Source organism: Serinus canaria, chromosome 6 (assembly GCF_022539315.1).
Source record: "Serinus canaria isolate serCan28SL12 chromosome 6, serCan2020, whole genome shotgun sequence".
Lineage (NCBI taxonomy): Eukaryota > Metazoa > Chordata > Aves > Passeriformes > Fringillidae > Serinus > Serinus canaria.
Genome location: NC_066320.1, coordinates 10425530 through 10445999, shown reverse-complemented (window position 1 = coordinate 10445999; position 20470 = coordinate 10425530). Strand labels below are relative to the sequence as shown.

The window sequence follows — 20470 nt, the reverse complement described above, 5'->3', positions numbered from 1 at the left end:
GTTCGTGGTGGGATATGTGAGAAATCAACACTCTTGTTCATGAACATAATAGGATTCTTCTAGACCTCTACTTTTTTCTAGTGAGTGTCTCATGAAGAGGGGTCTATGAGTGACTGTTTCTGACAATCTTTTAAACTGAAATTTTTTGTCTTTGCTGTAAGGGGAAGAAAACTGTCAAGAATTTGCCTCTCTTTTTTTCACAGGAATAAATTTTGTATCTTTTTTTCTTCTCTGCAGTCACTATTTTTTTTTTAAACTTTCTCTTGAGATGAATGATGAAGATATAAAGATTTTTCTGTTCTTTAAAGAAAAGCTTTTAAAGAGATGCCAAAACATTGAGGAGAATTGATAATACAACCTGAGTGTTTCAGCTGATCTGTTGGCTGGAGGAATTAGCTTTCTGAACAGGTATTTGAAATCCTGGTAGCTTCCTCAACAAAAGGGCCTGATGCTTCTGTTGATGTTATCAGGCTGACCTAGTAAATGATGTGCAGCTACAGCTCTGTGGATAAGATTTTTGGCACCTTTAGTCGTAGAACAAGCTATGTAAATGTTGAAGGTAGACACCCCTATAGGCAATCCATGAATCATGTAGCTGACACAAAGATTCAGGAGCCTGTGAAATCCTGCTGCCTGGAATGACTACAAATTCACCATTTGTGAAACAGAGTGAATTTTCTGTGCACATCTAAAAAAACTGAAGGACTACAAAACCAGAAGGGGAAATGTAACCATAACTTACAAGTAGCCTTTAATGGGCTACTTGTGAGGGAATGTTAGTTTTGATTCACTTTCCTTGGGTTGCAGGACAGGTGCTTCTGGGAACTTGTATGTGAACATTTGTTAGTGAGCCTGGCTGCTCTAGAGGATGAGAGATGGATGTAGCTGGATTGTACGAGGGCCTTTTGCCCAAATAAGCTGTTAGAGCTCTCCTGTTTTTATGCACAGTTGATGCACAAACCAGGTAATAGTAAATAGTTGCAGGAAAATAGTTATATTTGTTCTTCTGACATAGTTATTAAAGTTAAATGTTGACTTTCCCATTGCAGCTCTGAAGATGTCATTGTCTGTATAAAGTTTAAAACACGTGGTGATGTAGAAATTCTCAGAATTTTTCGACTTCTCACGGAGTGGTTACTGCAATTTGTGTCATGCTTCAAATACAGTTCACATAGATTGGGATTAAACAAAATATTGAACTCAAAGAGGGCAAATGTGACTAATAATAGCAAGCTCAGTGTAATCACCCTTTAGAAATCTTCATTCTTTGGAAGTCTCCTTTTTTTTAGCTGAGTGACTTGGGAATAGAAAGTTCTGGCTTTTAGTTGTGCACTGCTGGCTTGTAATACCACTTCTCTATTCTTTTAAGAAAGGGAATGGAGGGCCTAGGAAGACTCTGCCTAGGCATGATTTTCATGTGTGATTACCTTGTTTCCATCTTGCTCTTTAGGTGTGCTCACAAGACTTAGCTTGTCCAAGTACACTCTTGCTAATGAGAGGTGATAAGGCAGTACTGCAGCCATTAAGATAGCCCTGCAGAGAGCAAGATAAGAAGGCTGGACCTTTTTGTGTTTGAAAGCCTTTTTTTTTTTTTTTGGGTCAAATCACTTCATTTGTCATGGTGCAATTTAAAGACTGCCACAATGCCAGGTGAAGAGCTTGGTTTTGGCACCTTTCTGTTCTTCGTTCTGCAGTTGAGTGAGCTCTTCTGGTGCTTGCTGCTTTGCCTCCAGTTGGAAGGGTGTTTTTTGGGGTAGATTGAGAATTGCACCTCAGCTGTTTCAGTGGAGTGAGGAGCATGTGTGCTCTGCCAAAGCCTTTTATGTTGCATATGAGCTCCCTGTCTTTCACAAGAATTGAGAGGGGAGGGTAAAATAGCTTTTAGCTACTGCCATCTGGGATTATCTTCTAAAAGTTTGTAGTTCTGTGTGACTCTTAAGTGTTATTGTAGGCAAAACCAGAACTTGTTACTCATTTTGTAGGAGATTTGCCATTTTGCTCTTGGTGTGGTGATGAAAGTCAGAGATTGTCTTCAGTTCTGGAAAAGAATTCTGAGTTTGTCTCTTTGAAAAACAAGAGAAGACCCAGGTTAGCATAAGATTTTCTTGGCTTTTGCTATGTATGTTGTTTTCCAGGAACTTCTGAAACAGCAATGCTGTGCCAGGAAGAGGAGAGAATGCACCACCAGGTGGTTTCCTGCTCTGAGAGGAAGAGTCTCTGAAGAGTAAAGGATAGGAAGGAAGGACTGCAGGCTGTTGATTGCTTTAGCATGGGTGGAGTGCAGTGTAAAAAAGGATTATCCAGAGAATGGGAAATGTATTCTCTGAGAGAATACACAAAAACTGCATGCAATTCCTGTTGCTGCTGATCAGACCTAGGGACAGACTGGCCCACAATCACTTTGTGTGCCAGAGTTGTTTTGCAAGAGCTGCCTACATCTGAGAACCATTAGAAATTAGCCCTGTTTTCCCAGTTGGTAGTGTGATTCTGGCAACACAGTCATAGGAATCATAGGAATTCAAAATGTGATAGGGAATGGATGAATGGGTGATGCTTAAAAGTGCCCATTTGTTCACAGTGTCACTGAGTTGACATCAGTATTGTACATCTGAGCAGTGCCTACATATTGGTGCAAAATGTTAAAAAATGGATGTATCGGTTCTAAAGCAGGAAAGAAGTGAATGCTGGTAAAGAGTGTTTCAGTTTTTGGCACAATTGAGCTGCTTTGTGTATGTTTCCATCTAACCTTTCATGGAATAAATGGCTTGAAGGACTCTGCAGTGCAGCAGTGAATTGGAAAATCCAGTTTGTTCTTGTTTACATGTTCAGATTCTGGTGAAAGGCAAGTTTCAAAATGGTTGGCTTTTTGAAATAGTTGGCTAGCCTACTCTCACCCTGGGAACACTTTTAGTTGTCCTTGCTTCTTCTCTGCTCCCCGTTATCCCATTCACTCAGCCATTTAGTTCAGTGGGCTGAAGGAGGTGAAAACTTGCCCTTTAGTTTAGGCAGGATCAGTTCCCTGGTCTGCCTTGCAGCCATCCCTTGGATGCCTCTGTGCAGGTGTATTAGAGAGGGTATTTTCTGGGGGCTGATTCTCTGTAGAACTCTGGGCGTGCTCAATCACACCTGACTGCTCAGCTAGTTTGATCACCATGGTGTGTTTTTGCAATGGTTTTCAGTGTGATTCTTTAAAGTATGTTGCACATAGTCTTTGAAGCAAAAGGATTTAATTTCATTTTTCATTTCACTACGATTTTACGTTGTTGCAGATTGGTTGTTTTGGTAATTGCCCCTGTCAGTGTAGTGGCTGATGGCTTTGTTTCTTCTGCAAGTACCTCATACTTTACTGGAGTTTTGCAAAAGAATTTTTTAATGTATCTGGTTTGGTTGCTTCTAGTGAAATTTTTGAATTGCTTGTTTTAGCTGAGTTAGGTTTTAGATTTATTCACATTGCTTTAATGAGACTAAGTTTATTTTTCTTCTGATAAACTCTATTTTACTTGTAGCTAGTTTGCACAGATGCTTATGGAAATAAATTTGCAAAAGCAGTATATTTTCTTGAAACTGGATGTTTTACAAAAACATGAGAGCAAAGTTCATGTTCAAAGGTGAGAACAATGCATGCTAGTGAAAAATCCACGTAATCAAAAATTTGTTGAAATTTAATTAAGAAGGTAATTATAATGGAAGGCAGTCTGAAGAGGTCACCCTGTTTACAAATTCAATAGCACAATATTAATGTTCTAGTACCCTTAATTTATATACAGAGACTGGAATATGTCTTCCCAATTATTTTTTCCCACCTTGTTTTCTGTAGAAAAATTTCCAAAAATCCATCTGTCTGTGTAATTTACCTTAATTACTGCAAATTATACCAGCTGTCTTTATCTGTCTCCCAGCATTCCTGGAGCATTTAGAGTAAGAAGGATGAAGGATGCATCAATTACATGCACTGTGCAACTTAATGACATACAAGTTTGATTACTGACTATTTTCCTTGCTTTTTTTGATCTGAAGATCATTGGTTTAAGATCTAGGGATAATCTGGGTCAATATTCTGTTTATATTGATGTGGTTTTAATAGTATTTTTTAAGTTATGTTTTGATCCAAATGATCACTTTAGATGTTCTTAACTGATTCAGAGTCCAAGGTGAGTACTCACTGTGCTGTTGCTTCTGGCAGTGTATTTAGTACTGCTTGGCTCAGTTCTAGCTCCATGTGCTAGTGGTGGTTTTGGTTGCTCAATCCAGATTATGGCATAGAATAATTCCTGCATAGACAGGAAAATTATGAGAGATCATTTTAGTTTGATTCTTGAAATTGGCTGTTAAAAACAAGTTGCCTGAGCATTGATGAAAGGGAATAAAATATTAGAATAAGGAACTCTTGCTTTTTTTGAGTGACTGTAATTCAGGAGTATTTATTGTTCAAACATATGAATTAGTGGGGGGTTTGTTGTAAGTTACACTTGGTGCTTATGGAAAGTAAGCAAATGGACCATTAATCTAGTTTGATTCATATGGTTTTAAACAGAATAAGGGTTCAGAAGACAAACTGCGGGAGATTATGCAGAAGATAAAATGTGTAAATGTTGTGGAATAAATGCCCTTCAAATAATTTTTGTAAGAGATGGACTCATGGGGAGTAAGATCCCATTTCTGTTGTCTCAAATTACAGGCAGTATTTGTTTTATTTAAGCAATTGTGCTACTAGCTAAGTTTTTTGATAATGTGGTTTATTATTATATCTAATTAATTTTTTTTTTAATTTTAGCTAGCTGGAGTGGCCTTTCTTGCAGCTGGTCTGTGGGCATGGAGTGAAAAGGTAAGGATAAGAGATGACTGGTCTTATTTCAGTGGCTCCCTCCTCCTGCTCCCGTGAAACTACTTCCTCAGGAAGCAGCAAAAGTTAAATGTAACATCTGAGCTCAGGAGCATGTTCAAGTAATCTAAACTGAGTTTAGCTGGAATTTGCTTCTTCTCCCTGGTCAGGAGTTAAGCTGTGACCCTTGATATTCAGAGTTCTTTTATGAACTTGTAAGAGCAGGATGCTGGGCAGAATTTAGCTTTTATATACAAGTTCTCTTCCAAAGCATGTTTTCTGAAATCTGTATTTCTCTACTCACCTCCTCTTATTATAAATAAATATTTGTGAGGGGTATGAGCTGTCTTTATATGTTAAAAAGCACCACTAAATCTAAATGTGTCTATTTGAAATACTTCAGAAAGATGCTCCCAGTCTGTTGGCCATCTGTTGTCCACTTTATTCCCCAAGGAGTGCTTAAGTGATTGTTTCCATGTAGAGGAACAAAACTGGGGAACATGATGTAGCTGAATAACTTATTTTTAGCAAAGGTTTCTTGTAGCTAAAAAACTTCCTCAGCTGAAGGAAGTTACATGCCTGTGTGCTCAGAGTTCTCCTGTTACAAGAGAACAGAATGATACAGGTATGGAAATGAATGGTTCCCCCACTGAATGGCTGTAAAAGTATGGGTTTAATGAATTCAAGCACCAGGAGACAGTGACCATTACTAGATTGACTGATCTACATCTCAGGCAGGAGTGGAGGGCAGGTTGTGCCATGAGCTAGTAAGACTTCAATTGCCATCATATGTTCACTTTTCCTTAACTGAAGTGGTTCCATAGAGCAGCTATCCACATGCAGAGAGGTTCTTACAGTCCTCTGCTTTCTGGAGGTGAGTTTTATGGTGCTTTTAATTTGGAGGTATTTATTCTCCTCCTCCCTGCTCCCCATGTGCTTGCACATATTCTCATAACTAGAGTAGTGCTGTCATGGCTATTTGAAAACCTGTCTTGACACACAGCTGCATTTGCCTCCTACTTTGTTGTTACAAAAGAATTTTGTTTCCAACCCCTTAAGGAGGTTGTTAAACTTGCCTTGAATTTGTATTCTCTAATGTTCATTCTTCTCTTTTGTACACAAGCACATAGGATCTGTATGGCTGGAGACTAATACTTCCATTTGCCAGATTGGCTTTATGGTACACTGAAGTGACTAAAAGGCAGACTCTGTCTTTTTTTGGAACTTTTCCTGAGCTCTTTCTGCTCTCTGCTATCTTGCAAATAAATCCTTCAAAGCCTTTCCTGTGCTTATGAACTTCTGAATGGTTCATGAAATCGGTTCGTTATTTTTATTTCAGTTGTTCTGTGCTGTTTTCAGTCTTTCAGAGTAGTGCCATTCTTCAGCCAGTCGTGCCTGTATTTTACAGATAAACATCTCAGTGAACAATAGATGGGAAGTAAGAGAAAAACTTTGCAGAAACTGAGCTGCAGTGGTAAACCCAAAGATAAACTACAGGTGGTGGAAGAGTTCTGAACATCCTGTCTCTTACCACAACATGAAGTCCATTAGGTCCATTTAATTTCTCTGATTTTGTAGGAGTACAGATTAATTCCTCAGCTGTCTTTTTCTCTGGCTATTAATTCTGTGCTTCTCTTTTGGCTGATAATATATTGAAATGATACTGCTGGTTGGTGAGAAGCATTGAAAATACTACGTGGAAAAATGTTACCATTGTGACTCCTGTTATTTGATCCAGTCTCTCTAACTGGTGTATCTAATTGGCCCATCCTTATGATTTTGTAACTAGCTTTGGTTATTCTGAACAGTCACGTAAAAGCTAACTTGCATAAAATTTTAAGAGTCAATATCTGTCAAATAACAGATACTGCAAAAGTCGAAGAGTGAATTAATGTAAAGTGGTGGTAGAAACAAGGTGAATAACTCGGAGCCCTCTTATCAGGAAACCAGTTTTTGTTAGAATGGTTTCAAGGAGGACACAAAGGAAGATCTGGGAAACTGGAGGCTGGTCAGCCTCATGTCATTCCAGCAAGTTTGTGGCTAATAACAAATGGAGAGGGGGCATTCAGTTTTCAAATCAAGACTGTTGATTAGAGGGACTTCAAGGGCATGGACAAATAAGGCACTGTTCTGTGTGACTGAAAGAAAGACTTGAAGTGTGAATTTTGTTACAGAATGTCTGACACTGAGTGCAGGTATCAGGCTGCACTCCTGTACACCTGAGGAAATCTGTGTTGTAAAGGGCAGCCTGTTTGTACCAGGTGCAGATGGCACAGGCAGGAGTGTCTTCAGCAACATGGTGGGATTAGAGTTTTCTGAATTAATTCCATTGTTTCCTTCCTTTCTGACTTAACATAATTTCTTAGGCAAAATCCCCATAACCCTCTTTTTATAAGAGAATGTTGTAAACATTAAGTGTGAATGTGAAGAAAATGTTGTGGACCAGTGACATCCTAGGTTGAATAATAAAGCCCAGTTCCTGCCTCCTATTTGTAACATGCTTTGGAAATTATCAGAGGAAATTATCTTCCAAAAAATGTTGCTTGAGCAAGTGAGATTGTCTGAAAACAAAAAGCTTGAGTTTGGGTGTTGGAGGGAGATGGCTGGCAATGGTTATGAATGTTTCAGCACCCTGGTCACACAGGGTTTGGTTTCACAGCACAGTGATTCTACAAGGATGGTCTGATCCTGACAGGTGTTTCTTGATTGTGGGGTCTGAGCCAAGGTTTGATTAGGTGGGACTGTCATAATTAACCAGGTAAACCAAGTTTGTAAGCTGTGAGGTGTAACTGTTTTTAAAAATGGAAGTGTGTGACTGGTAAAACATTATCAACAAACTGGGACCATTTTGTAATAGCCTGTTTCAGGTGTTAGTCACCAGCTGTTGCAAGGCAATTCTGAGTGCTACAGTTTAATTTTTTTTTTTTTTCCTATTCATCCCATCAGCCAGTGTTGATGTAAACAGCTCTGTCTTGCTGTTGCCAAATTAACAGCTCTGATAGAATCTCTTATGGAACATGCTATGAAAGAAGATGGAGTCTTGTGGAACACTGCAGTACTGTTAATCAATGTCTTCAGCTGATGGAGTTCCTCCAAGGGCTCATTTTCTTCTAATGCTGTAGATTTTATTTTGTTAAGTAAGCAGTTGAATAAGAAGTGATAGGAGTTTTTCCAAGGTGTTATCTTAGGATGTATATCCTTTGCATTTCATTCTAGAACATGGAACCTGGTAGAAAGATGGTAATTTGCATTTTATTGAAAGAATTAGGCAGTTTATTGCAAGTCTCTCTGATATTTTTCTTATGCCAAACATGGTTACCTTGAAAGTTTACTTTATAAAAAATAATAGTGGATGTGTGATGATGGGATATTGTGCTGTGTTGTTTTTTATTTCTTTGTTTCAAAAGTGAAAATATTTCCTTATTAAAATGCTGTGTGTTGTTGATGGTTGTATGATGAACACTCAGACTACTGCAAGGCTGCCTGGGTGTCCCTGCAAATCATTCTCATGAAGAGTTTGTTGTTTGTCCCTTCTGTCTTCTGCATGTTCCATCTTGTTCTTGCACATCCCAAGAGAATCCTGTTATGTGTATTTGATGGCATTTTAGTGGTGTAGGTGTTGTAATAACTTTTCAAAACCTAATCTAGGAAGTAAAGGGAAGGTTTTCACTGTGTTAGCATCGTGTTCGCATAGATTTAGCAATCTAAGCACACAGGCTTCATAGCAAAGATTATTGTCAAGATCAGTGGTTTCTGGATAGTTAACAAAAAAGAAAATATTGTTTCTATGTTAGGCAAATTGCAAATAAAGAGAATAGATGACTGCTTTTGGTGTAATAATATTTATCAGGGGTGAAAGGGGAGTGTTTAGACTATACTTTTATATTTCTGAAAGAGTTTGGAGGAGCACTACTATGGCTTTAGCACTAGAAGGGTTGTAACTAAAAAGAGAAGAAAAATATGCTTCCCTTGAAAACAAAAAAAAAATATTATTTCCCTCTTTCAAATGTCATCCATAAGGTGCTTTGTCCTTAGAATGTCTTTCCCTTTCTCCCACTTAAACATTAGGACTGGAAAAGCTTTCCTATTATATTTTTTAGATCATGGTATTGGATTGCCCTTCTTGATGCATTTCAAGTTGATATAAAACATTAATTCTTTTACCTTGAAGCTAAATGAACATTCAGTGATAGAATTGAGCTTTTGGCACCATCTTGTGGAATTCTGTTTGGCAAATAGATGTTGGAGGATGTAGCCTGAGAAACTTACTAAAAGAATTGCTAGCTATAACTTTAATACTTCCTCTGCTGGGGTGAAGAGAGCTGGTATTGTCAAGGACCGCTTTACAACAAGACTCTTTTTGTTGGTGTCACTGTTGGCAAGTTCAAGGGTTTGCAACCAGTTCATTTGGAATCATGTGGAAATCATCCAGAAGGAATGCTGAGTGAATGAGATGCTTACAGTGGTCACATTCTGTTCTGGTTTTTTCTTGCAGGGTGTGTTGTCTGATCTGACAAAGGTGACTGGTCTTCACGGTCTGGACCCTGTGGTGCTTGTCTTAGTGGTGGGAATAGTGATGTTTACTTTGGGATTTGCTGGTTGTGTGGGAGCACTGAGAGAAAACATCTGCCTCCTGAAGTTTGTAAGTAACATCATTACATGAGGGAGTTATTATATGTGTGAAAGCTGCTAATGATGAAGAACTGGGAGCAAACCCAGCTAATTCATGATAGAATTTGGTTTGTGGCAAAGTATATGGTAAACCTGCTGCCTTGACAAACCTCCGAGTAACGGGATTGAAAGGTTCCAGCTTATCTATTCTCCTTTTTGTGGAACATGTTCTTCCCTGCCTTTTTTAATTTGCTCTGCTCTGCAGTGATGATATAGTAGGTATATCAGAATCTGTCATCATGTTGTTATGGAACATGCTTAGTCCGTTAGGAATTCCTGAGAGAATATCGTGTAGTGGAACAAAATCCCTTCAAAACTTTGGAGTTTTTTGTATATGTTGGCAAAACTTTGGGACTTCAGTGGCTGATGTAAAATTTCTTAAATGGTTCTTTTTATACTGAGGCTTCTTCTTTGCTTTAGATTTGAAAACAGCTAAGCTGGACAAAAAATTCTAAAAAATTGTGAAATCAGAATCAATCCAAGAAGTAATAAAGACTTCTTTAGCCCTGTGTTTTACTGATTCTCATTTAGTTTTGTTTTCACTGCTGTGAATAATGACTTTGGTCTTTTTATTGTCAAGTTCAGGTGACAAAACCAAAAGGATAACTGCCTCTTGGGGTTTCTTTACCTTGTATTCTCACTGTGCTCAGTATCTGTACTGAATCAAAATTTGAACCTAATTCTGTCTCTGTTTCTGGTGGTATAGGAAAGCATTCAAAATGAATTCATATTTTCTAACTTAGGACTTGTGTTTTTTACAGTTCTGTGGAACAATTGTGTTTATATTCCTGTTGGAGCTGGCAGTAGCAGTTATGGCTTTCCTGTTCCAGGACTGGGTGAGGGACAGGGTAAAAGAATTCTTTGAGAATAACATTAAATCCTACCGTGACGACATTGACCTCCAGAACATCATTGATTCACTACAGAGAATTGTAAGTTCATATCCTGTCACTTCTTTGATGCCTTCTAGGACAATATAGATTTTTAAAGTTTTCATTTTTTAATAGAATTATAATAATTTGTAGCTAATAGTACTGTGTTACAGATGTGCTAGTTTTCTTCCTTCTGTATTGAAAGCAGCAGGGAGGGAAGATACCCTGAGGTCTGGGCTTGTTCTGATGTCTGTTGTGGGAGCTCTCAGGCATACATCTGCCTATCACCTTTCTCATTTGCTCCCCGTTCCCTCGCTCCCTAAGACAAAGCTTTCTCTTAAAAAATTTTTTGATTTTACAATCAATGGAACTGATTGTATGACAATTACATCTAAAGTGATATTTTTTATTGTTTTTCTTGACGTGCTGACACCTGTTTCCAGGAGTAGTATTCCAGATGTATTGCTTTGATTTCCTATTAATTTTTTTTACTCAGCTGTTGTCATTGATTCTGCACAGACTTAGGGATAGTGAAGATTTGTAAGCAAACACTTACTGCTTGGAGATATTTTAGAGATAATTTATCCACTGAACAAACTCCTGGAATGTATTTATCTGCTGCAGAACCATTGCTGTGGTGCCCAAGGTCCAGAAGACTGGGACTTCAACATCTACTTTGACTGCAAGAGTGAAAGCAAAAGTCGTGAGAAGTGCGGAGTTCCTTTTTCCTGTTGTATACCTGATCCCGCTGTAAGTTGTTTCCTGGCTTTGTTTTTGCCCCGAGATTGTCAAGTTATGGCAGGAAGTACTTCCTGAATAAGGTGTTGAAGGGCTTTGAGGTGTCCTAAATGACCAAAAATCACTCTTGTGCAGACAAACTTTTTTTTTGTGCTTCCGTTGCATTCTTTTTAAAGTTCAAATGTGGCAACCTGTTAACTGAAAATGTGTTGTCACCAGGAATTAAAGTTATTTTGGCATGGTTTGGATCTGAAGCACTGGGGTCTGGCTTTTTTTTTTTATTCCCAGTGTGTTGCTTCCTTGAATCCCTGCCCTTTTTCTGGCTTGTAAAGAGCTGAGAGCTCTAAGAGTGTGTTTACCCTAGCTGGAATTAATGTTTCACCACCCCTCTGCCAGACAGGCAGGAGTAACTCCATTTGCTGCTTGTTTGTCTGTAATCAGTGAAGTACTCATGTATGAAGTTTCAAGCTTCTGAGTCAGTCCTTGGTTTTGGCAAGGTTTAGGTGCTTATTGGTTAACTTGTTTTACTAAACTTTGTGAAACTTTTGAGCCTTGCAGCAGATGCTAAAATGTGGAGGTAGGGGCTAACTTATAGTGCTTTATGGTGTTACTGGGAATACTTACAGCTTAAAATCCATCCAGCAATCCTTGTGCTGAGAGAACCATTGGTAAGTTATATTTAATACCTGGTAGGCTTCTGATTGAATTGGAAATCAGCCAAGGAAAGCCCTCATCAGGGGCATATTCCATGTTCTGATTCCCCAGTAATTATTTTCTAGCTTAGTTGGGAGCAGTACTGTTCAACTGCACATTTGTCTGTTGCTGGTGCTATATTTAAGGGGGCAAAAGGATGCTTAAATTTGTTTAATGTGAGTAATATTTCAATAAAAATTTAGGCTTTGTAAATGCAGGTGTCTCACGTGTGTGCTGGCAGTGCAGTTTTCATGTTAAAAAGTTGCTAGTTGAATGCCAAGTGGTAGAAGCAGCTGAGATTTCTGGTGCAGGATATCATCTATAGTACACACCTTTGCTTTGTCATTAATTTTCATATGTTCTGGTAGGGCTTTGCTTGCTTTTGCTAAAAATGCTTTTAAAAATGGTTGGCTCTGACAATTGATCTGTTTATGGATATAAAAGGTAGAAAAACTTGCTGTGAACAGAAGTGAATACAAGTAAATTGATTTGTTTATTTAAAATCTCTTTTGCTTTGCAGCAAAAAGTTGTGAATACACAGTGTGGCTATGATATCAGAAAGAAGGTAAGGTGCTGTCTGTCATGTTCTGTGCTGCACAGACAAGACTAAAACTGGTGGTATTGCTGACAGATGTGACAGCTCAAAATTCTAGGAACTAATAACTGTGTTACATCATACTACAGATAGAGCAAGGTAGACCTTGTTCTTTGTTTAAAGTAGCCTACTGTGTGAGGGGAGAGAAAACAAGTGGGGAACAGCTGAGGGGAAAGGTGGCTTTCAAAAAGGGATAGGACTTGGATTTCAAGTGTGCATTTCAGTTACCAGTTGTAATAGGCTAAATCTGCTGATCTGTTGTTTGCTGATTTGACCATCTATTATTTGCTAGTCTATTATCTGCTAATTCTACAGTGTTCCTGAAAATCCTGTTTATTAGAAAGATGCAAATATCAATGTCTGACTTTCCCTGATTCAGATGTGTATTTTTGAAGTGTGTTTAAAAACTTTACTGCAAAAGTGACAGAACATGAGCCGAGCTAGATCATGTGATTGCTCTTACAGTAAACTTGAGCAGACAAGTAATATTCTCATTCTTCCTTTCTACCTTCAGAGCAAAAGTCAATGGGATGATCAGATTTTTGTCAAAGGATGTATCCACGCACTTGAAGCTTGGTTACCCCGAAATATATACATTGTTGCAGGTGTCTTCATAGCCATCTCACTGCTCCAGGTTAGTTTTATTGTTATGATTCTTTGGAAAAGAACTTCATGTTTGCAGATAAAGACCTGCTGATGGTAAAAGTAATTATGGACAGAGGTAAAATATACTTTGAATGTGGAATTTTTTAGGTATGATAAGAGGCTGGCAGAAACACCATAAATTATAGTCGAGGAGAGTTAGTGTGCAAACATCTGTTGCACAAAGCTCTGAGGGTTATTAAAAAAATACAGTGCAGTAGTAATAGTGTGTGTAATAATTGGGATATATATACTGTAATAATAATATGGTCATGTGTAATATATGATTATTATATAAAATATTCCCTGTGTTTCAATGTCATTTAGGAGGGGGTATCTGCTGTCTGCTCCAGTAGATCTGAGCTCCAGCCTTCTATCACAAACCTGAACTAAGACACAGCCTTATCCTTCATGCTGAGGTTACCTCAGCCAGCTGTAGGTAACCTGCAGTGGTTGCAGCATGCTGCTCAAAAAGGTTGGGAATGTAAGAGCACAGAAATAGGTGACCAGGTAGCAAATGTGATGTTAGCAGAACCAGATGGTAACATTGGAAACATTTCTGTTACCTCATCAGTGCTTGGTACATCAGAGAGGGAGCTGAAACTCTCAGTAAAGCATGTTACATTGCTGCTTTCAGGGTGGATGCTCCTTTCATTGTGGCAGTCTTTTGCACTGTGTTAATTTCCATGCTATGAAATTCATTCACTTAAATGGGAAACAAACTTGAAATTCTCCTACAGAGAGGATTTTCCAGGTAATTGACAATACTTAGGTCTTTTGCTAGCACGCTATACTCTTCTTCTGCCCTGGTAATACTGCCCTCTGTAGCTTGGGGTTTGATATGTTTTTGTCACTATCTGGTGATAATGTGTCCACTGGATTGAGAAATGCTATGCTGAGAACAACATCCCTTGCTAGGAAAATGGTCAAGACACAAAGTTGAATCTTTTGGCAATGTGTTGATTGACAATAACTTGACAATGCTGTTCTCTGTTCATGGCCCAAGGCTGTGTGAAACCACTTTCAGTTGTTTGTATTTTCCAACTGGTTCTTTCTTGTGCATTAAGCTATTTTATTGTGGGACTGAGAAATAGACATGACCTGACTACATTTAAATGAAATCTTTCAGCTTTCCAAAACTTCACCCCAGTTTTATATTACTGGTAAGAATGTTTCAGGAAATTTGCCGAGTTACAAGTTTATCCTCGGTGAAGGAAGATTTCCCTGAGAACTGACATGAATGTTAAAATTTCAAATTTAAAATGTCTCTGCATAATCTGTGACTACTCTGTTGTCTGTGACAAGAATTTCATTTTAGTACAGGTAATTGTACATTTTGTCTGTATTTAAAAAAATTGATCTGAAAACTGACTGGGTTGTTATTCAAAGTTGTGGAATGAATGCAAATGTCTGCTTTGTAGCTTTAGCTGTAGGTAAGCATGGGTGTTGATGACACTCAGACTTGGTTAAGTGGATTTGTTCTAGCTCTAAGACATCTGAAAGCTTATTATTTTGAAGGCTGGTGAAGTTTTACATGAAAGCATCTTTCTCATGAGTTTTATTACCTGCAGGATTCTGTTGTCTTTATTACCTTTTAGTAATAGCTATGCTTTGATGGATGAGCTTGGCTATGAAATGATATTTGAGCCTGCCAACAAACATCTTGCAGACTGGTGCATTGCAAGTGTTTTATCTCACAAAATGGTATCTTTTTTTCTTTTTAGATTTTTGGGATTTTCCTAGCCAGGACATTGATTTCTGATATTGAAGCTGTAAAGGCAAGTAATGCCTTCTGAATATGAAAGCAGACCCATGTTGCAAGACAGAGTATGTTAAGATTATTGATTGGACACCAAGGCAGAAGAAATGCACAGACCGTGAAATACTCCTGTTGTTAAAAGCCTTATGTGGATTTTTTTTTCCCCTGCTCATGGTTTTTCTTAGGAACTATTACAAAAAAGAATCACCAAACACATGCTACCTTTTTTCTGGCAAGACAACCCAGTGAACCAGCATTGATCTCTGAGGAAGAAATGGAATTTCCCAAGACATTGGCAGAACAGATTTTAAAGACTGTAGCAGGGAGCCATGAAACTGCTGTAAACCCTTTGCTTGAAGGATTGCTAAGAAGATTGTTCTGTCTTCACTCCTGTCTTCTGTCTTGAAATGTAATCTTTTTAAATGTCTCATGCTGATTTCTTCAGAACCTTGCAATCGTATTAATCTCTCCAGGAGACTTATCCCGTCGTTTTTGGCAACGTATCCAGCAACCATAATTGGAAATTGGGAAAAAAAAATCACAAAATGTCTAGATCTTCAGTTGATTTTGGGTTGTGCAAACCCCATGCTGTTTTGAAAAATGCAAGCCAGCTCCCAGGATGGGAAAAATCTGACTGTCTGTAGCATTAAGTCTTAAAAATCTCCATTTCATGCAAGAGGGTGTAAAGCCCTGATGCTGTTTCCTGTCTAAGAAAAATGTAAATATTCTTTATTTATAGAAGAAAAACCTCTTACAAAATGCTTATCCTTTCAATGATCAGTAATAGCTTTAAAAAGTGCTGTCTGCATACACTTCAGAATGCAGCTTGTTTCAGTAGGTAGCAAGCATGCTGTGCTAGCTGTTGATGGCTTTTGTTATTCCTCTAGTTTCTGTCACAACTGCTATGTTGATCTTCACAAGTCTTAACTGCCACTACCAGGACTGATAAAAGACTTAGAAAATTCAGTGTTAATCCTTACTGGAATATGTTTTTAAATAGGGAAGTACAGATTTAGCAAAATATTGTTGAATTTTAAAGTCTTGTATAAGGCTATTGAGCCATCAGTTCTGCCTGGTTCATGGTTCAAATGTGAATCAAAATGCAATGAAGCAGAATGATTTCTTTAGTCATTTTCTACATGAAGCTGAACTAGTCCTTCTGTTGGGGTTTTCATTTTAATCAAGAGAGAAGTGAATTCTTCTTCCAGTCCTCCCTTTGTGGGGGTTAGTAGATGAATCTGTAGGTCAGTAGGAGTTCCAGTCTCCTCTGTAAGACTTTGGTGTTGTATCCTTAGCTATAAGGTGGAAGTCTGTGGCTGAAGTGTTTTTGGAAGTAGCTGTCAGTCTTACTGTGGGCCATATCACTAACATCATTTACTGCTTCCAGTGGCACCAGGGTTTTCAGGGAGAGCAGGCTCACTTACAGTGCCTAACACAGTGTAAATTTTAGAAAAGTATCTATTTTTATAATGATATTTTACTATATGTAGTGTGCCTGAAGTATTTAATACTTGTCTTTCTAAAGTTTATGGCTTTCTTTGGAAGCCAAGCTTTTAATATATTATGTCCTTTTTTTCTACTATGCATGTAGTAACAAACATTTCACTGGCAAAAGTTGATAAACAGTAAGAATCTTTGTGTCTGGTGGATTGTCCAGACATCCTTCTAGCTTGTAATCTGAAGCACTTCAGACAGTGCTCATGTGTACTTAAACTTCCATAGTTCTTTTTCTGGCCAGTGATTGAGACACAACAGGAAAAGGAAGCTTGTCTAAGGATGGCTGATTTCCTTACAGTAGCAGAGAAGAGTCTGCTGTTAACTCATCTGAAGACCTGAAAGGAAAGTGGCTGGAAGTACAATGAGACTTTTTAAATTTGGTATACAACAAGAAAGCAATAGCAGTAGATCACTGAGGGGAGAGCAAGAGGCATTTCTTCTGTAAAGCTGTGAATTTGAGGTCTGCATTACCTATTTGTTGAATCTGATCTACGAGGAGCAGCCAGAAATGTGTGATTGTACTACAACTTACAATTTGGTAAGCAGGAGAGCAGTGGCCAGCAAACTTTGCTTTAAATTCTGGTGCTTGAAACTTTGTAACACCTCGTCAGCCAATTTACTTGGTTACGGTTATGTGTAATAATCTGATGTATGAAAAATTGGAGAGGGAAGATTCCGATTTGGAAGTTTTTAGTCATAAAACATTGCATTGAAAACACCAGCTAGGGAGTGCATTTCCCTTTGCCAGTTTTTGACACAGCCAGCTCCTAATGCTAGGAAGGAATTCCAGCGATTTGGTGAAAATCATTCTGGTGTCAAAGATGGCTGTGGAGCTCATGCACTGAAATTACCTGCTGACAAGAGCCAGCATTACAGATTAGAATCCAGGGTCTGCAAGTCTTGCCAAGTTACCTGAAGACTAATTAATACTTGGTTGTTCTATTTTTTTTTTGAAGTACAGTTTGTATGCAAACCAGAATTTAACTGAAGTATTGTCTTTCCACAGTTTGTTCTTAATGGCTTTGGCCATGTTAACACCAGCCTTTGTATCAGCGTTTCAGTTATTTGGAACTGAATTGGAGACAAACGCAACTTACTTTAGTACCTTTAAATTCATGGAGTGATTTGTCTTTTTTGCCACTGTGGATAAACTTCTCTGTGCTTATTCAGTATAATTTTTAATATCTTGGGGCTCTAGGTTGTTTTGCCCCTCTGTGTTCTGAAGTACACCCATGCGTGGCTGGCATGATTTCTGACTTGTAATGGGAACACTTTCTACTTAGATTTATTTAGCACCTTCTCTGTGGACCTGCAGTGATTTCATGGCTAAAGATTTAGGTTATGGTCTAAAAAAAGTCTTGTCAGCAAAAGCAGCTGGGTGTGTGAGCCTGCCTCTGAAGCCTCAAAGGAAAATTAATTCAGTGATCTCACCGAGAGGTCTGATACATTGTTGATGTTGAGATTTCCGTGGTTGCATTTGGAACAAATTCACCAACAGTACAGTGGAACCAGGGTTTTTCATGAAGATGTCAAAAGAGGTCAGACTTGAAGAACTGGACTGAGAGAAGCAAACTTCAATGTGATCACTTTTATTTCTCAGAAATGAGCACAACTTTTTTCCGTTAGGCAATGTATGTATGTGTCAGTGTGTTTGACAGTGCAGCTGCCTCTGGTGTTATTGATAGAACTGCATTTGGACACAGTTTCCCTGGACATGAAGAGGAGGATGAATATAAGCACTGAAAAAAGTGCAGTGACCAAAGGACCTTGGGTTGCCTTGTGAAAACCTGAATGTTTCTTCCCAAGAGATCTTTAGCTTTGGTGAGCTCATGCAGTGCCATGTGGACAGACTTGTGCTCCCAGTCCATGGAGCTTGTTGTGGCCATTGATTTAGGTGTAGAATTGCCTTGGGTTTTGTATCCTCATTCCATCCTTCCCTCTTTCTTCCCCTTACTGCCTGTGCATTGTCATGCAGCTTGAACATTGTTCGGCCACTGGGAGGGGAGCTCCTGTCTCCTCTTCTGAGATGGCTTTTCTGAGTGACTTTCAATATATTTTTTTTTCTCAAGCCTTAAATTTGATTAAATAAAATTCAATATTTTCTACTCCTGGAGTTTGATTCCTGAGATTTGTTGCTTGCAGTCACTAATATTTCTATCAAAAGTTTAGACTGGCTACTGAGACTGCAGTTTGTGGATAACCCAGGAAGGGTGAAGGTCCAGGGGTGCTTGTTTTTGTATTTTGCTGAAACTAATTCTTTATATTTTTTTCTTTTCAGTTTGAGTTCTTGAATAAGAGATGAGACTGATGCTTTTCTCTGCATTTTTAATGGAAAGCCATGAACAGGTGAAGAGCTGCAGAATGGTGTAGAGTAACTATTAAATCTCTGGGCGTCAAAAAAAGTTAGAAGTGCTGTTTTTCTTTTCTCCTATTATGTGGTCAAGACTTGCTTGTGTGTTACTCAACAATGTCACCTCTCTTGGGTGGTTTTATGAAATTCCCTTTCTCAAGGCTACTCCTGAGAGCGATATTTGGTGATGAGTGTCATGGGCTAAGTAGTGTTACTGGGTTTTGCAAGTGGGAGAGTTTTTGCAGGAGCAAAGTTATCATATTTGTTTGCAGACATAAGCCAGTTGTTCTCAAATTGAGAACATGAAGCCTTGTTGACTTCTAAATACAGTCTGCTTTATAATAGGTTTCTGAAGATCAGTCCTTGTTTATTTTTTTCCCAATAGCTTTTCTGCTGGCTAAAAAAAAAAAGTTATTGCTCCCAAGCTTTTCAGTCTCTACCACTTCATTGTTTTGAATTTGATCTTCTAGGTCTGGACAGTATGACTCTGCAATGTACCTTCAACTGCTTCAAAAATTTCCCATAAGAACAAGTTGTGGAATTAATCTCTTACCTTCTCATCTGTGACCTTTTTAAATAGAAAAGGATTCCACAGAAATGTTCAGAGACATTTGTTTTGCTACATTTTTTTTTCCCCATTATCTGAAGTTAAACCCAGGTTCTTGTATGGGTGATAAAGGGGTGCTGGCTGCCTCTGCATCCTCACCCCTGCCCACTTGTAATTTCTGACTGGCTTTATTTCTGCGTCTTGTCCAGGCACAGTGTGGTCAAAGTTCTTGGGAACTTTGCTTCTGCAGAGTCTCATTCCAGTAGGTGCAACTCTAAAGTCAGGGCAAGACTGTAGCCTTGAGTATTTCGTAATATAACTTGTGACAGGAGCAGGTAGTTTTAGAGATGGGCTTTAAAATTGGAGATTGAAGGGGGAGTTAACTTAAAGCTAGTTTTGGTTTTGATATGTTCACCCAACAGTTGGGCTCACAGTGTCATTCACAATGTGCAGATGTTGGATTGGTGTCCGTTGTCCCTTTGCATTGTTTAAGCTACAGCTTTAATCTAACTCATGTTTCAGCTTGCATGATAAAAGCTTAAGGCTTTTATATAAATATTTTATAGTCCCATTGATACAAGAAAAATTGCAAGTGTGTATCCTAATATCACAAAACCAAGCCACTGAAAAATGTGTAACAAGTGTTGATTGCCTGATGTTTCTCCTGTGATGTTTCCCAACCCCATTTGCTTGACAGGACTTTTTTCCTGCTGTGTGTTAGCGGCTCAGTGAAGAGCAGCAGTGGTGCAAGTATCAGGCCGAAGAGATGTGCTAATGAGGAGGTTTTTATACACAGCTTTCAAAGCAGGAGCTGCACCTGGGCTTCAGCAGTGTTGTTTGTGCAGCAGCATGACAAATGCAAGGGTTGCAAAGCTGGTGGTGTGTGCCTCAGCAGCAGTGCTGGCTTGCCATGTGGGAGAAGGGAGGTTAGGAGGGTGTCTCTCCTCTCAAAACTTGTAATGTTGTGATGGCTTCCTTGACCACATCTGCATTGCTGTGACTGCAGAGTTGCTCGAGGGTGTCTTTGATCTTGTCCTCTTCTATTTCTTGTCTCAGATCACCTGAATGGGAAATTAAATGATGACTTTAGTTACCTGCCATGGCATAGTGCCTCCCAACAATTGTAGTATAAAAGTTTGGAGTACTTGTTGTTTGTAATAAACTGCTCAATTAAAACATTTGTTTTAATAGATACTCTTTCAGCCATTGAAAGTATTGGCCAAATTAAGATTTTTTCCTCTTACTTGACTTCATTGACAGAAAATAAAAGGAAATTTTGAAATT

At 38.6% G+C, this 20470-nt stretch overlaps 2 protein-coding genes across 3 annotated transcripts in view; one reads left to right on the top strand and one right to left on the bottom strand.

The window, feature by feature from the left end:
* Window positions 1-18394, top strand: part of TSPAN14 (tetraspanin 14) — a 34001-nt gene extending 15607 nt beyond the window's left edge. For both annotated transcript variants that reach the window (XM_018911014.3, XM_009087512.4), the window contains exons 3-9: window positions 4775-4825; window positions 9318-9464; window positions 10255-10425; window positions 10990-11115; window positions 12317-12361; window positions 12906-13025; window positions 14758-18394. In XM_018911014.3, coding sequence (XP_018766559.1) covers window positions 4775-4825; window positions 9318-9464; window positions 10255-10425; window positions 10990-11115; window positions 12317-12361; window positions 12906-13025; window positions 14758-14829 — 732 coding nt within the window. In that variant the 3' untranslated portion in view covers window positions 14830-18394. The remainder of the gene's footprint in view (window positions 1-4774; window positions 4826-9317; window positions 9465-10254; window positions 10426-10989; window positions 11116-12316; window positions 12362-12905; window positions 13026-14757) is intronic.
* The window catches only part of LOC103814215 (rap1 GTPase-GDP dissociation stimulator 1-like), a 31507-nt gene continuing 27917 nt past the window's right edge, over window positions 16881-20470 (bottom strand). The window contains 1 exon segment of the mRNA XM_018911015.3: window positions 16881-20247. Within this exon segment, the coding sequence (XP_018766560.2) occupies window positions 20114-20247 (134 nt within the window). The 3' untranslated portion in view covers window positions 16881-20113.